The following is a 15,488-nucleotide window of genomic DNA, read 5'->3' as shown; positions in this document are numbered from 1 at the left end:
CGCTGTGCGGCAACAATGAAATGCCAGCAAGTGCAGTAAATCACGGGTTTTGTTGTGGCTGAAGACGACGACTCAAGTGGCACATTTACCGCCTTTTATTTGAGTTACGAATAAAACAACTGCGGTAAGATGCACACATCTTTCACACTTGCCACCCAGCGTATTTTAAGCCGCATTGTTGAGTAGGTTGTGTGGGAAAGTTACTTATTTGATCGCGCCATGAACTCCATTGCGGAAATGTGTTTTTTCCTCATTTGCTTGTTTAATTTATTATTGCGTTACCAATCGAAAAGTGTTGTCATCGGCTTAAGTTTTTGTTGTGTTACCTTGATTTCGGCTGTTAATTTTTTTTTAGAATTGTCTTTTTATTGTGTCTTTAATGGTTGCTAAACTCAATGCTAACCAGTAGTAGAATTCACTGTGTATAATGAGTGCTGCGTAATCTGATTGAAATCCTATTGCATCTATGAACAGAAGTATGAATTAATTTACGTGTAATAATCTTTATTGCCATATTGAATTGAAATGTGAATTTCTGAATAACTTTTTAACAATATGAGATTTGATGTATGTTTTCTGGCCTCTGCAGGTCAGGTTGTTTTTTCACAGCTTGCAAAACGACTCCACACTTTTTTTTCTTTTTTTTTTTACTTTTATTTTTTTCCCAATTTTCAACTTTTTTTTTTTTAATCACTCGAACAGAAACACAAACACACAAATGAGCACTGAATTGCACAATTTCCGATCCAATCAAAACTTGACAGTCGTTGTCATGGTATGCTTTAGAAGTCCTTTCGTTGGTTTCCACCAGTGAAGTGTCCATTTCGCCCCCTTTTCTCGACATATGTCCTCTTCAGTTCTCAGTCCGTATGTTAATAGTTCCATGTCATATATTGTGTTCATAATACTGAACCAGTCTTGCGGTGTTGGGGGGTCTTGGATTAAGCCACGTCTTAGTAACAACCTTCTTGCATGCCACTCACGTAATCTTACACAAATACTTATCTTCCCTTAACGCAGATTCCCCCATCAAGGGAGGATGTTGTGGAGTTTTGAGTCACAATCACACTTAACCTTTCACCTTCTGTGATGCTTATCTTGAGTATCAATTCCCACATCAGTACTTAAGGGGATGGTAACTCCCCTGGTCTGTAGTCCATGCTGCTTTTACTGATGTTCACGATGCATGTATTGCTCTTGAAGGCATGCAGCATGCCATTGCAGGACACTGAAGCAATCGTGAGGCACCGTGAAAACTGTAAACTGTTACATGTGCATTTCATAAACAACAAATACAATACAGTTGTGAAACAAAGTTATATTCACCGTGTTCGCCAGGTAGACCAATGGTAGAATGTACAGGAATGTAAAGGATTTCTTTGCTCGTGCCTTCTTTCAGCGTGTTGCTCTTTTAACACTTCCGCTTCCTACTAAGCACTTCCAGGTTACACCTGTCACATGACTTACTCAGAATATACCAAAAGGTCTATAACAATCATTTTCGTGCATAGGACATGTTGAACGTTCACATGTAACCAAGTACATTTCCTAAATAAAACAAAATGCACAATGTAAACAATGAAAATGACTGCTGTTGACATTCAATGTCGTGACCTCATCTGCGCCAGCTACAGGGACCTATTATGCTCTGCTGACCTAGAAATGTTGTATTCTCCCGTTAAACGATGCCAACGCGTCGGATAATGAGGTTTGGATGGCTCCGCACGCTGTGTTTTACAGACGTATATTAGGACTTACCTCTATGGGCATGCGTGTTAGCATGTCGAGCAATGGCTCTCAGGAAGTGTTTGTTGGGGTGCCTACAGAGGCAAGCATCAGGCAGAAGTGGCTGGAGTTGCTGATTCCTGGCCAGCGACATCTGTCAACAGCACTTCACACGGGACTATCTTGTGAACATGAGCCGATACGAAGCTGGACTGTCGGCCAAACTATTGCTGAAGTCCGGCGCCTTTCCAACATCACTTGGTCGTGTTGAAGAGTCAGAAGAGCAAGCTGTAAGTAACAATTGATCAGTGTCCTAACGGTTTATTTTGTGTAAGTAATCGGACAAAAGGGGTTCGGCTGCTGTCCGGAGGTCCCCGGGAGCGTGACCAGGCACAGCGGAGTGGGCTCGGCGGGAGGCGTACCTGGAGAAAGGCTGGGTTTGGCGTAAATTACACAGACTGTTTGGGTGGGAGGCAGGAAACTTTACAGGAAGAGGTGCAGAGTCTGCAAGGTCTAGAAAGCTTCCTGTTCGGGTTGTCGTGTGCAGCTGCTCTATGGGGGTCCAGAACTCGACACAAAGGCCCGAAAATGAGTACAATAGGTCCCCTTTAGTGATCGTACAGACAATAAATGTGTCCATGTGATACCGCAGCCAGCATGTCGTTAGCTTGCTGCTGTAACAGAAGATCATGTGATGCTAACAAACATGCTAACACAGCCAGCGGGACATCATCAGCATGCTAACATTTAGCAAGTGGTTGGCTGGACAGGCAACTTCCTGTTTCACTGTGTTCCTGGTTACCGAGGTCACATGACATGGTGGCTGATCCTTCATGGCAGCTGATTGGTCAGAATGTGCCAGCGCTCCACCTGCTGGCCTTTGTTCTTCAGGCAGTCTGTCCAGTGGCGAAGGGCGTGGCCTAGAGAGTGAGCACCAAGACAGACGCCACCTAGACAGGAAGTGGACAGTTCTGCGGTTAGCCTCACCAGAGTTAGCATGTCGCCTCTCAACACGCTAAGTGACAGGAAGTTCTTGAAAAGGTGAGAAGTTGTTTGTCAGTGACAGGCCACGCCCCATCAGAAGTCAGCCACGGGTGGTGTCAGCGTCTCACCTATGAAGTCGTTGGAACGTCCCAAGTCATAGTCCCACACGGTCACCTCCAGCGTCTTGGTGGCCACTTCTGACCAGGAGATCTGGTAGAAGAACTCCTGCGTGGAAGAGACGCTTCAATGACTCCACAGCACCACCTTGCACCTCAACTTGGGCGGCACCCTGACGTTGGACGAGGGCGAACCTTTCTTACCTCATTAAATTCAGGGTTCAGCGTCTTTTTCATCACTGCAGTTTTGTGTTTGGACTTCTTCTCCATGTCGGGTTTCAGGTATCTGCCAGAAACATCCCAGAGCTGTTAGCTAGCAACATGCTAACAAACATTAGCTCATAAGTCGGCGTCACACTCTTCCTGCACGTGCATTTTCACGTAGGGGTCGGAGAAGCCGTTGACATCCATGGCTGCCAGGTGAGCACAACGCTTCACGCCCACGCACAGACCGCCCCCCCGCCAGCTGTCATCTGGCTCCGCATCCTCTTCCGCGAGGGGGGGCACGAACTGCAGCGACAGAAGAAGACGACCTCTTTCCTCCAGACTGTGGAGCTGCTCCTTCTCCCACTGGGAATAAGACAACACCCGTCAGCTCCTCTCGAGAACACCGCTCGTATTCCCGGTCTGGTGGTTGGTTGTGTTCCCGGGACAGTCATTGTCCCTTCTTGGATGGTTGGGTGTGTAGTTTTTGTTGGAGTGAGTTTGAGGCGCAGGTTTGGAAGGATTGCTGATGAAGAGTGAAGTTCCATGGAATGTGTACATGGAAGATACACACCGTACATGAAATGCGCATCTACACCATACGGGCAAGCGTGAATGAAGATGACGACTTTGATTCTTTTCTGCTGAGCTCAGACGTTTTTGGAGCTCTCGTGTGTGTGATGACATCATGCAGACAAGGCGGAGATAGTCACAAGACGGGAGGCGCCGCTGTGCGGTGTTTGCTACGCCATCGTGACATCACTGGAAAGCGGAGGAACGTTGGCACCCACTGGTCATGTGACCTGTGTGTGTCACATGTTGCTGATGCTGGTTGAGTACCTCTCTCAAGTAGCAGGAGATTCCTCGTAGAGCTTCTCCTGTGGCGCTCGGAGATGGCAGCTGCACACACACACACACACACAAAGTATTGGCTACTTCCCGTGTGTGTGTGCGTGTTTGTGTGTGTGTTACCGGGGGGGGATGTTCCAGGCACGTGTGGAAGTGTTTGCTCTGCTCAGCTTTCAGTCGTCTGAGAGCCACTCGGGACTCGCCAATGAACTCGTTATGGGTCAGCTTGTCCTCGTCACACACCATCAGCCTGCGGGATGAGTCAGGTGCAGTCTATCATGTGTGCATATTGTGGATTGCTGAAGATGACCCAGATCACGCTGGTGTCACATTCTATTGATTGTAGATCTACAGCACAGAGACACACCTGAGCGTCTTCCGGAGCATGTCTTCCTGCGTGATTCCCACGTAGGTGAGCGTCTCATTCCACACAGGATTCAGAGAGTTGCGGATGGTCTTCGTCTTCAGTTTGTTGGCCTGATGGACACGTTTAGCGCGTGAACATACCTTCATGCAGTGACGGAAGCTTCGAGTCTCACCTTGCAGGCGCCAGGCAGAAGGTGCACTTTGACGTACGGGTCAGCCAAGCCGTTAAAGTCCATGGGCTTCAAACCCTGCACACGCAAACACGCCACCTTCATCACGTCGATCGCCTCCCACGGGAGGCCACACCCCCCCAGAGATTCAAAATGTCACCTGACACAAAGCTTACCTTGGCCCGTAGAACCGTGCAATGCAGCTGACTGGACCGCTGCTCGTATCTCAGCTCAAACTCCAGCGTGCCCAACGAGGCTGCACATGCACACGCGCGCACACACACACACACACACACACACACACGCACACACACACCACCTTATTCAACACACAGGCTGTGTCTCAAATGGAATACTTGCATCAATACACTTCAGTACGTATGCTGTCTACACTGTGCACTTAGTTCCTGAGTGTGCAGTGCTGTCCCACATCCATTACTATCGTTGTCACTTACCTAAAATAACCACACTCTCCTTTTTAATGGTGAATTGCAACCACCGCAGTTAGTCCCTCCCCTTGTGCGACGTAGCCAAATGGTGACTATTGAAGGTGGTACATGTCCATCACTGCACTAAAAGACTAAGTGTAAATATGGTACCCAGGTGCGCTTATGCACTAAAAGACTAAGTGTAAGTACCCAGGTGCACTTATGCACTAAAAGACTAAGTGTAAGTACCCAAGTGCACTTATGCACTTAAAGACTAAGTGTACGTACCCAAGTGCACTTATGCACTAAAAGACTAAGTGTAAGCGCCCAAGTGCACTTATGCACTAAAAGACTAAGTGTAAGTACCCAGGTGCACTTTATGCACTAAAAGACTAAGTGTAAGTACCCAGGTGCACTTATGCACTAAAAGACTAAGTGTAAGTACCCAGGTGCACTTTATGCACTAAAAGACTAAGTGTAAGTACCCAAGTGCACTTATGCACTAAAAGACTAAGTGTAAGTACCCAAGTGCACTTATGCACTAAAAGACTAAGTGTAAGTACCCAAGTGAACTTATGCACTAAAGTGTAAGTACTTAGGTGAACATATTTGTGTTTGATTGACAGTGCATGCTAATGCTAACAAGAAGGTTAAGATTTGTGACAAAACAAAACATAGACCACACTAACTGTAAGCACACACGCATACACATACACACACACACACACACACACACACACACGGATACACATGCACATATATACACAGACACACACACACACACACACATGCACGGATACACATGTGCATATACACGCATATATACACAGACACACACACACATGACAGTAAAGCTCACTGCAGTCGTCGCTGTCTGAGCTGATGGCGTCCATAGATGCGCTGGACACCATGGTGGTGGGGCTGAGGGCGGCCGGTGGGGAGACAGGGGTGGGGGACGTGGGGGTCAGACGGGGAAAGTAGGTGGAGATCTGACGTATGGGTCTGATTGGACCAGGACACACGTTGATGGCCATGTGCTCCTGGATGGAGATGTTGAGCTTCTTGGTCCTCCGAACTGTCATGTGGACCAGCTGTCAATCAATCACATGAAGGGAGGAGTCATGATGTGTGTGTGTGTGTGTGTGTGTGTGTGTGTGTGTGTGTGTGTGTGTGTGTGTGTGTGTGCATGCGAGGGCGAGCCAAGTAAGTTTGATGTGATGTTTCAGTGGGAACATGAAAGTGGTGCGAGGTCACATGACATGATTGCTTTGCTGGCCAGCCTCATATGAAAGCATCACTCTCATGCACGCTCTCATGCACACGCTCATATTGCTGCCGCCAATCACAAAATCCACAGATGTTCTCTTGCTACAGATGTCTCACTCTGCTTTGTCTGTTTTCAGCCTCTTGAAATCCTGATTGGCAGGTGAGCACCTGTGTGTGCGTGTGCTGCTCTGCATGCACAGCCGTGTGTTGTAAAGCACAGCTTCTAATGAGTTCCACCGGGGCCACACGGGTCTTGACGTAGTAAATGATGTATTTTGACATCACGTTGAAAATGAATGAGATCGTTGGAAAGTTTCATGATTCCCTTGTATTGATGACATTATGAGGTGACAAAAAAGGAAATCACTGACATCGTCAACAAGTGTGAAAGAGAAACAGCTGATTGTAAAGGAATCGATATGGGAACCATAAAAATGGTAATCAAGCAGACTGCAGAAATGCTAACGTACGTCAGTAACTTATCATTTCAGAACGGTGAATTTCCAAACAAAGTGAAAATAGCTAAAGTTTTCAAAAATGGAGACAAACATCAATTTACAAACTATCGCCCAGTTTCGTCATGAGCACAATTTTCCCAAATTATTGCAAAGTTATTCAACAATAGGTTGGACAAATGTATTAATAAGAATAAATGACTTGCGGGCAGCCAGTACGGATACAGAGCTGACATTTCAGCCTCCATGGCACTGATGGAAATGACCAACGCTCAAAGCTGCAGTATTTATGGATTTGGCAAAAGCTTTCCTACAATTAATCACAACATCCTAATTACAAAATTGGAAAGGTGTGGAATCAGAGAGTTATCGTTGAATTGGGTTCAAAGCTATCTTTCAAACAGGAAGCAATACGTGACCCTAGGAGAATATACTTAAATATATCGTGCGGCGTACCCCAGGGGTCAATATTGGGACCAAAACTGTTCAACCTATACATGAAGGACATCTGTAAAGTCACGAAAGACCTAAAGCTAGTACCATTTGCCGACGATACTACTGCCTTCTGTTCTGGAGAAAGTACAGAAGAGCTGATAAAAAAGATAAATGGCTATACTAAAAAGATGCTTCGATAAAAACACGTGATCCCTGAACCTAAGTAAAAGTGAGAAAGGATGCTCAGGCGCAAATACAAATTGATGGGTTGGACATTGAAAGGGGGAACGAAAATGTATTTCTGGGGGTCATTATAGATGAAATGATGAGCCGGAAATGTCACATTAAAAATATAAAATATATAAAGTGAATGATGTAATATAATGTGTATACAGTCAAACTTGTCTATAGCGGCCACTAGAGGGAGTCTGCAAAAGTGGCCGCTATAGACAGGTGGCCTATATAGACAGGTTGGCGTCCAGTTTGAATGTTGACCAGTAGAGGAAAGGAAAAAAATAATAATAATAATGTTGACCAGTAGAGGGCACTGCGGACTGCGGATAAAAGTTGTACAGCACTACTAGGCTTGTTATTATCATGGTTCATGGTTTTAATCCTGAACATCCATTAGTCAAACAGTAGCACATCACATAGTACAATTCACAATTTTGCATGTCCAAAAAGGAGTAGGAAGAAGCAAAGCTTATTTAATCCTACCCCTCATCAGTTTCACATCAGTTGCAATACATTTATTCACCTCTTGTTCTTCCAAGTGTACTTTGTAGGTCTACATGACAATGTAGTGCAATCATAGCCAAGGTTTTTACTTACTAAAAGGAAGCTAGAGGCTTAATAATAACTGATAGAATATATCCACCACCCACAGAACAAAGCTGTGCTAGTAATGTCTTACGCTTGTTTTTAATATTTTACTTTTTATACGGCAGAGTGTCATTACAGCTTTAGTTCATCAGGAAGTGACGGGAAGTGACGGTGGGCGTCCCGAGCAGGAGAGCTAGGCTCAGTGCTAGCTGTGAGTTTGGAGAGAGTTGGGAAGTGTGTTTATGTTGGCGTGGATGTAAAGTCCTGCAGTGTTCTCCGCTGTTAATAAAGCCATTAAAGTGCATCGGCGACGTGAGTCTCTCCTTGACGCTGACAAGTTAACAGACTAGTAGCGAATGGAAAAGAAGACGGCTTTGTTTGTGTCGAATACAGAAGATGAGGACTTTGATGGATTTGTGAATGAGGATTGATGAAAAATAACGTGAGTACATTCTAAAATACTTCAATTAAGTACAACCCAACTCAATTTTGCTCCCGCTGCCGCATGCATGCTAGCGTATGTTTTTTTTTTTTTTTTTTTGTAGCATCGCTGGGAGCACGTCCTGTTCCCAGCCTACTTTGCGGTAATGTTTTGGTGCAAATGCTCTTAAAGTTACATGTTTGACCAGGAAATAGCAAGCTCAAAAGAAGACGTCTTTTTTATGTGGAACAACTGACAGTTTGTGTGGATCTTGTGAATGATTGTGACTGAGCTAGGACTCAGTAATTAAAGTCTACACACGACGCCTTCATTGATTGAAAAACCAAACTTTTTCGTGCATGAAGCTTCTACTTGAGTTGGTAATTTGGCCGCTATATGCGGTCAGATATTGACCAAGGGAGACAAAATGGGTGGCCGCTGGCCACGTTGGACAGGTGACTGCTATACACAGGGTCTATAACATGTAAATTTGCTGCGGGGGATTTTTTTTAGTGGCCGCTATGGGCAGGTGGCCGTTCTATAAAGGTGGCCGCTAAGACAGGTTTGACTGTATATGTAAAAATATGTAATGTAATGTGACATAATGTAATATACAGTATTGTATCATAATGTCCATATGTAATACTGTATGGAATCTAATGTACATAATGTAACATAGTAGAGCATGATGTACATATAATGTAATATGACAATGTACACATAATGTAACATTATAGAAGATAATATATGTATAATGTAATATAAATGAACACAATGTACGCATAATGTAATATAATAGAAGATAATATATGTATAATGTTATATAATGACAATGTACACATAATGTAATATAATAAAAATAATATATGTATGATGTAATATAAATGAACACAATGTACACATAATGTAACATAATAGAAGATAATATATGTATAATGTAATATAAATGAACACATACATATAATGTAATATAATCGAAGATAATATAATGTAGTATAATGACAATGTACACATAATGTAATATAATAAAAATAATATATGTATAATGTAATATAAATGAATACAATGTACACATAATGTAACATAATATAATAATAAGGTCATTCCAAGAGGAAAGAAATCAAATGAGTGCTCCAGCCTGGAAGACATGACAGCATAGGATAGCACATCATAGCACATCATAGCATATAGCATAGCATATAGCATAGCACAGCATGCCAATATGAGTATACGTTATGATGACTTTGTTACAAACAAAAAGCAAATGTGAATGTTGCTGCAGTACTGGCAATGTCCACCAGGGCGGAGCAGTACAAAGCAGCGCTAAAGTCTTTTTGTTGTCTAACCTGCACTTTGGTGAGATGTACTGCTAATGGATGCGTGCGTGTGCGCGTGTGTATGAAGAGGACTTACCTGCAGATGCCGCATGAACGAGTACACACCACGAGGGAGCAGGCTGGGGGGTTCTTTATGAACCACTAGTGCTTCTTCTCACACACATCGCACTCTTCTTGATGGAGGGGCGGTGGGGGGAGGGGGGGTGGAAGTGCAAGCAGTGTCTACAGCCGCATCTGTGTCCCTCCTCCTCTTACTCCTCCTCCTCATCTTCCTCCTCTTCTTCTTCTCTGTATCATTTGCACTTAATGATGCTTAATGATACATGTGCACGTGCATCCAACACACACACACACACACACAAAGCAGGGAAAGGTGGAGATGATGTGGACGCTGCTTCCTGTGTGTGTGTGTGTGTGTTTACTCCCTGTGAATGAAGAGGGTTGTTGTTAAATTCTCATCTTCCTCTCTGCATATCCTCCTCCTCACATGTATGTGATGGAACCCTTACTCATTTTTTCACACACGCACGCACGCTCACTCACACACACACACACACACACACACATCAACAACAACAACAGGCGTCAAAGGCCATGGCTGCTGGACGTTTTTATAACAGACCTGAGTGTCTGTGAAAGTGAGCACTGACCCCTGGTGGCCTCGGCACGCGCGCGTGCACACATACGCGCACACACACACACAGACAGGGCACTGTTGCTCACATCAAACATCGCACAGTGCAGGAGGAGGAGATATTCCGCTTAAAGGAAAAGTGCACTTTTTAAATTTTATTTTATCCATCATCCACAATCCTTATGTGAGACATGAACACACGTCTTCCTCTTTTCTGTGCGTTCTAAACATATAAAAACAGATAAAAAGAGACAGCTAAGAATGCACGTAATGGGACACACCTTTTCCGCCTAAAAAGCCTTCTGAAAAAAGCGCCAACAACGCTCCATTTAGAAAATGTGACCTGCATATTAACCAAGCTACGGCGACATTGTTATTGATAGCTTATGGATCTCCAAGAGAACTTCACATTATTATTATTATTGTTGTTAGCATTGTTACACCCAAGAACTATGTTACCGGCGTAGTGACACCTCTCCACACCACACCAGCTAGTGACTAGCCAGCTAGCGACTAGCTTCACCACACACTCAGGACACTAGCGAAAGGTAACGCTACATATTGGAGCTGCCGCCGCCGCCACTGTGTGTTTGTTTTTGAGTTTGGAAACGTTAACGCGAGGTGTAGCGTTCCTTTCTATGTTGCTATCAATGCACACAGGAAGGAAGTTCGGCTAATGCTTAAAATGAGCAAAATACTGTAAGTATCACATGTTATCGTGAATGTACCTGTTGCTACATGCTAGGCAGAGCAGGTGCGTCCCATTACGTGCATGAATTAGCTGCCTCGTTTTACCTGTTTTTATATCTTTAGAATGCACAGAAAAGACAGACGTGCATACGGCTCCTCCGTCCACTTCGCCCACTGGTGAAGTGACTTGCCCAAGGACGGGTGTGGAGGAAGAGGGACCTGAAGCACTGTACTACTGTCATTTCCAGTCTACAATGGTAGTGATGGATTGGGTGTACTGAGTGAAGTATTCTATGTGAGACACAGCCTTTGAATGAAAACTTTATTTGAGCGTCAACACACAAATCACAAGCTGCCAGCACGTCAATCAAAGGTGCACGTGCGTGGCGTGATCACGTGCACGCCACCGCCGCAGGTGGGGGAGGGAGTTGGGAGGGCCGTGCGCGTGCACGCACACCACCGACATCAGATGTTGGCACACGTGGCGTCTTCCTGCCGTGGCGAGGCAGCACATGAGGGCGGGTCGCCATATAGAGGCCGTGGTCGTTTCCTGTTTAGCCGTCAGAGCGGTCCTGATGGAGGACAAGACAACAAGGTCACCTCCGCGCTTGCCTGGCCTCAGAGCAAACAAACTCACCTGGCCGTTCACTCCTTGGCTTTCTTCTCGCTGTTCTGCAGTTTCTCAGCAATCTTACGCTCGTGTCCGGCGGGGTTGGGCCTGTTGGTGTGCTCGCTCGCCTCCTTCTTGGTGCGACCTTTGCGTGCCGACCCCTCTGCCATCATCACCGACACATCAGACAACAACACACACACACACACACACACCAGTCAGCTCACCTGTGTACTTGTCGCTGAGGCTGTAGTAGTCGTACTCGTCGTAGTATTCATCCTCAAAGCTACTTGGCTTCAAGTTCTTCACGTCTACGTGACTCATGATGACCGCCTGCAACAACAACAGCAGCAGCGACGTGTCCGTCTGCTTCTCAGGGAAAAACACTGTGTGGGTCTTTTTATGGAATGTTGACGCCCCGCCCCCCAACGTCTCAACTTTCTGTGTTTTTAAGGAACACTGAGGCCCCGCCCCCCAAGGTCTCCACTTTCTGTGTTTTTAAGAAACACTGAGGCCCCGCCCCCTGCTCTTGTATCATTTCATGGCAGCGGTTTGTCCTAAAAAGATTAAATATTTTTCAATACATAAGAGTTGAAAAAGGCTCGACTCAGCTGACTTGGTGTTTTTCATTCTCCTAGTCAGCGTGACCTCGCCGAGCCAGCTGACCCAAATCCACTTATCAGAGCGCAAACGGGGGCCAAGGTCACCTCCCTCTTTCAACATTTAGCAATGTCAACATGCACGACCTCATTCTCATCTTATCTCAACTTGTTTGTGGATGTCAGAGCTCACGCGCATGAATTCACGAATTCAGCTTTTATTTGGCATTAACAGCCTGTTAGCACTAGCATTGACACTAATGATGCTTGTGTGTTGTGACGTTTGTGTGTCACATCTGAGTTGTGCACACGCTTGAGAGAAGCAGGTCATGCAAGATAACACGTGTAAGATTATTTCTTTCATATGAGGATATATTTTCAACAGATTTGGTGTCTCAGGTTGTGTAAACTCCGTGTCTTGTGTCAGTAGTAATAATAAATCTAGTAACAATAATAATAATAATAATTTGATGTGTGTTTGTGTACTGATGGAGGGCGTCGCCTCAGGAGATCAGCACAATCATTCAGGCTAAATGCGACTTAATCAGACTTTAAGTGGATAAACCATTTTTCATGTAGTAATAATTGTGTACACATATCCTCCTATTAAAGACAACAGCTCACTTTTACTTTTTTAAACATTCAAATTAGAGATTTATTAAGAATTGGGTTCAATCCAGAGCACTGTCGTTAATTATTAATAAAAATAAATCACTTGACTCATTGTGTACACACTGTATTCACTTCAATCATACTGGTTAATTAATTTTATTTACCTGGCTTTATTTCTATAATGTGATTTGCTTTTGAATGTACAGTCATTTTTTTACATTTGTGTTTGCAAAAGATCCTTTTCTTTTTTGGCCTTCATACAGTTGTCGTCCACGAGGGGGCAGACGTTCTCTGCACCGAGACGACGTAGAAGAAGAAGAAGAAGAAGAAGCTAACCTGATAGCAAGGCGACAATTTCAACAGTTTGATTCTCTCCGTAAGTCGCCTACAGAGATGTTGTGTTAATGTAAATATTGTACATAATCTTTATTGGTGCTAAAACTTTGTAAAGTACTGAAGTCTTAGTGTTTGTTGTGTGATAATTAGTAGCGTTCAGCAGTGCAGCGCGGCTAACGCTAGCATAACATCACTTTAGCAACTGCACAAATATTAATATTAATGGTAATGCCATATCACTTTTAGCCCTTATTAACAGCAATTAGGACGCAAATCACATGCATTTTGCAATCGTTGATGTAACTTCATTTTTCTGTGGAAGTAATATTTATGTGGTCGTGTGATGCCATCTCTTGTTCACCATCAGGTTGCGCTCATGTCAGCGGATACGAAGATCGCTGAGCTGCTCACTGAGCTCCATCAGCTCATCAAACAAACTCAGGTGAGTTCACCAGTACGTGGACTGCAGGACAGTCATGTGACCATTGCAACGATGTGTGTGCGTGTGTGTTCCAGGAGGAGAGGTCACGCAGTGAACACAATCTACTCAACATTCAGAAGACACACGAGAGGATGCAGACAGAAAACAAGAGTGAGTCGCCATGTTTGTTTGCCGTGCATTCGCCAGCTTGTCACGTGACTGACGTGCTCTCGGTGTCACATAGCGTCGCCATACTACCGCACCAAGCTGAGAGGACTGTACACCACCGCCAAGGCGGATGCAGAGGCTGAGTGTGGGTGAGATAGTCAGTAAACATCATGTTGCCATAGAAACACACTGACTACGTGTGATGTGTTGTCGTCAGCATCCTGCGCCGCTCTCTGGATAAAATAGCCGAGATCAAGTCCTTGTTGGAGGAGCGAAGGATTGGTGAGTAAGCAGGTCGCCGCCGTAGGCGCTGTGTGACGCCTCATCAACTACGTTGTTTCTTGCAGCCGCCAAGATGGCAGGAGTGTATAGTGACAGCGACCCCCCCAGAAAGACCATGAGGCGTGGCGTCCTGATGACGCTCCTCCAGCAGTCGGCCATGACGTTGCCTCTGTGGATCGGCAAACCAGGCGAGAGGTACAGCGTCCTCTGATGGAAAGCCATAAAGCTCTGCGTGTCATCAGACACCTAACCCCCATCCTCTCCCTCACTGTGTCCAGCCCCCCTCCTCTGTGCGGGGCCACGCCCGCCAGTGGCGACTACGTGGCCAAACAGGGCGACAAGGTGGCGGCCAGGGTGAAAGCGGTGGACGGAGACGAGCAGTGGATCCTGGCAGAGGTGGTCAGCTACAGCCACGTCACCAACAAGTAAGAACGTCAACTTTGACCCTGCGTGGACGGCCACACTCACACACGCCAACTCTTGCAGGTATGAGGTGGACGACATCGATGAAGAAGGCAAAGAGTGAGTAGCTTCACAACAGGAAGCAAGCGTGTACATAGCTGAGGTCACTTCCTGTATGTGTGTGCGTGTACAGGCGACACACACTCAGCAGACGCCGCATCATCCCGCTGCCTCAGTGGAAGGCAAACCCTGAGACCGACCCCGAGGCTCTCTTCAACAAAGACCAGCTGGTGCTCGCCCTCTACCCCCAGACCACCTGCTTCTACCGTGCACTCATACACACACGCCCGTACCGGGTGAGCACACACACACAAGATATGCATAAAAACATGGACCATATGATTCTTTGTGTGTGTGTGTGCGCGCAGCCGCAAGACGACTACTCGGTGCTGTTTGAGGACACGTCGTACGCGGACGGTTACTCACCGCCTCTCAACGTGGCACAACGCTATGTGGTCGCCTGCAAGGAGAACAAGAAGAAGTGACTACGTTGGCTTGTGATGTCCATCGTGTGTGTGTCCAAAGACATGATAGATAAAAGAGCGAGGCGATGTGGACCAGGACGTGTCCGGTTTCCTTGAAGCATCACCTAGTGGATGGTGAAGGAAGTGCATCCCTCCCAGAGAGCTGCTTCCTTTTTTTTTTAGCTTTGGTCTTTGTCTTCATAAGATTATGAATAAAAAATGTCTTCATTTGCTCTATATTACTAAAAGTTACAGGAAAAGGTTTACTTTCCAAATACCCAATCCAAGCTAATGACGTCATACTTTCGTCTGATGTCAAATACATAGTTTTAAAAAAGCTTTCTCGTGTGTTATTCATTGTCTTATGTCAATAGAGGAGTTGGTTTCTACATTCCCTTTGACATTGATCATGTTTATCACATGGCAGCATGGAAGTCTTCAAGTAGAAATATTCATTTCTTTTCATGCCGACCCCAGCTGATCATTAATCATCAGGGCATATTTGAAGAAAGAAATATTAAGTTGGTGTCAGTATTAAGATGGTGAGAGATGGTATTAAGATGATGGAAAATATTAAGATGGTGTCAATAGTTGGTTTAGGGTGAGAAAATGAATTCAAAGTAATGTACTGA

The 15,488-nt window shown here is 45.2% G+C and overlaps 3 protein-coding genes across 3 annotated transcripts; 1 reads left to right on the top strand and 2 right to left on the bottom strand.

Moving 5' to 3' along the window:
* The first annotated feature begins 13 nt into the window (after positions 1-13).
* sgf29 (SAGA complex associated factor 29) lies at positions 14-14,910 on the top strand. Its single transcript, XM_054759834.1, has 11 exons — positions 14-124; positions 12,987-13,099; positions 13,427-13,501; positions 13,576-13,651; positions 13,725-13,797; positions 13,866-13,930; positions 13,996-14,125; positions 14,209-14,355; positions 14,417-14,452; positions 14,526-14,688; positions 14,761-14,910. Exons 3-11 carry the CDS (start codon positions 13,436-13,438, stop codon positions 14,875-14,877), a joined length of 873 nt encoding a protein of 290 aa, XP_054615809.1. The 5' UTR covers positions 14-124; positions 12,987-13,099; positions 13,427-13,435; the 3' UTR covers positions 14,878-14,910.
* On the bottom strand, positions 461-9,877 carry doc2a (double C2-like domains, alpha). Its single transcript, XM_054759836.1, has 11 exons — positions 9,655-9,877; positions 5,702-5,933; positions 4,591-4,670; positions 4,418-4,492; positions 4,246-4,355; positions 4,002-4,128; positions 3,870-3,929; positions 3,199-3,395; positions 3,030-3,111; positions 2,838-2,934; positions 461-2,675 (listed from the first exon to the last, which is right to left on the bottom strand). Exons 1-11 carry the CDS (start codon positions 9,667-9,669, stop codon positions 2,557-2,559), a joined length of 1,194 nt encoding a protein of 397 aa, XP_054615811.1. The 5' UTR covers positions 9,670-9,877; the 3' UTR covers positions 461-2,556.
* Positions 11,211-11,928, bottom strand: nupr1b (nuclear protein 1b). Its single transcript, XM_054759835.1, has 3 exons — positions 11,740-11,928; positions 11,540-11,675; positions 11,211-11,474 (listed from the first exon to the last, which is right to left on the bottom strand). The coding sequence occupies exons 1-2, from the start codon at positions 11,834-11,836 to the stop codon at positions 11,548-11,550; spliced, it is 225 nt and encodes a 74-aa protein (XP_054615810.1). The 5' UTR covers positions 11,837-11,928; the 3' UTR covers positions 11,211-11,474; positions 11,540-11,547.
* Positions 14,911-15,488: the final 578 nt, after the last annotated feature.

Source organism: Dunckerocampus dactyliophorus, chromosome 18, assembly GCF_027744805.1.
Source record: "Dunckerocampus dactyliophorus isolate RoL2022-P2 chromosome 18, RoL_Ddac_1.1, whole genome shotgun sequence".
Lineage (NCBI taxonomy): Eukaryota > Metazoa > Chordata > Actinopteri > Syngnathiformes > Syngnathidae > Dunckerocampus > Dunckerocampus dactyliophorus.
Note: the sequence above shows the minus strand (reverse complement) of the source record. Positions and strands in the feature narration are given on the sequence as shown.

What these genes read in the sequence shown, in the direction of transcription:
- nupr1b (XM_054759835.1), bottom strand. Translation starts at nt 11,836, where the DNA reads ATGAGTCACGTAGACGTGAAGAACTTGAAGCCAAGTAGCTTTGAGGAT. An exon ending in CCTCAGCGACAAGTACACAG is followed by an intron (nt 11,676 to 11,739) that starts GTGAGCTGACTG and finishes TGATGATGGCAG; the next exon opens with AGGGGTCGGCACGCAAAGGT.
- sgf29 (XM_054759834.1), top strand. Translation starts at nt 13,436, where the DNA reads ATGTCAGCGGATACGAAGATCGCTGAGCTGCTCACTGAGCTCCATCAG. An exon ending in ATCGGCAAACCAGGCGAGAG is followed by an intron (nt 14,126 to 14,208) that starts GTACAGCGTCCT and finishes CACTGTGTCCAG; the next exon opens with CCCCCCTCCTCTGTGCGGGG. An exon ending in ATCGATGAAGAAGGCAAAGA is followed by an intron (nt 14,453 to 14,525) that starts GTGAGTAGCTTC and finishes GTGCGTGTACAG; the next exon opens with GCGACACACACTCAGCAGAC.
- doc2a (XM_054759836.1), bottom strand. An exon ending in CTCAGACAGCGACGACTGCA is followed by an intron (nt 4,671 to 5,701) that starts GTGAGCTTTACT and finishes GTGCATGTGCAG; the next exon opens with CCTCGTTGGGCACGCTGGAG. An exon ending in TTCTGCCTGGCGCCTGCAAG is followed by an intron (nt 4,356 to 4,417) that starts GTGAGACTCGAA and finishes CGTGTCCATCAG; the next exon opens with GCCAACAAACTGAAGACGAA.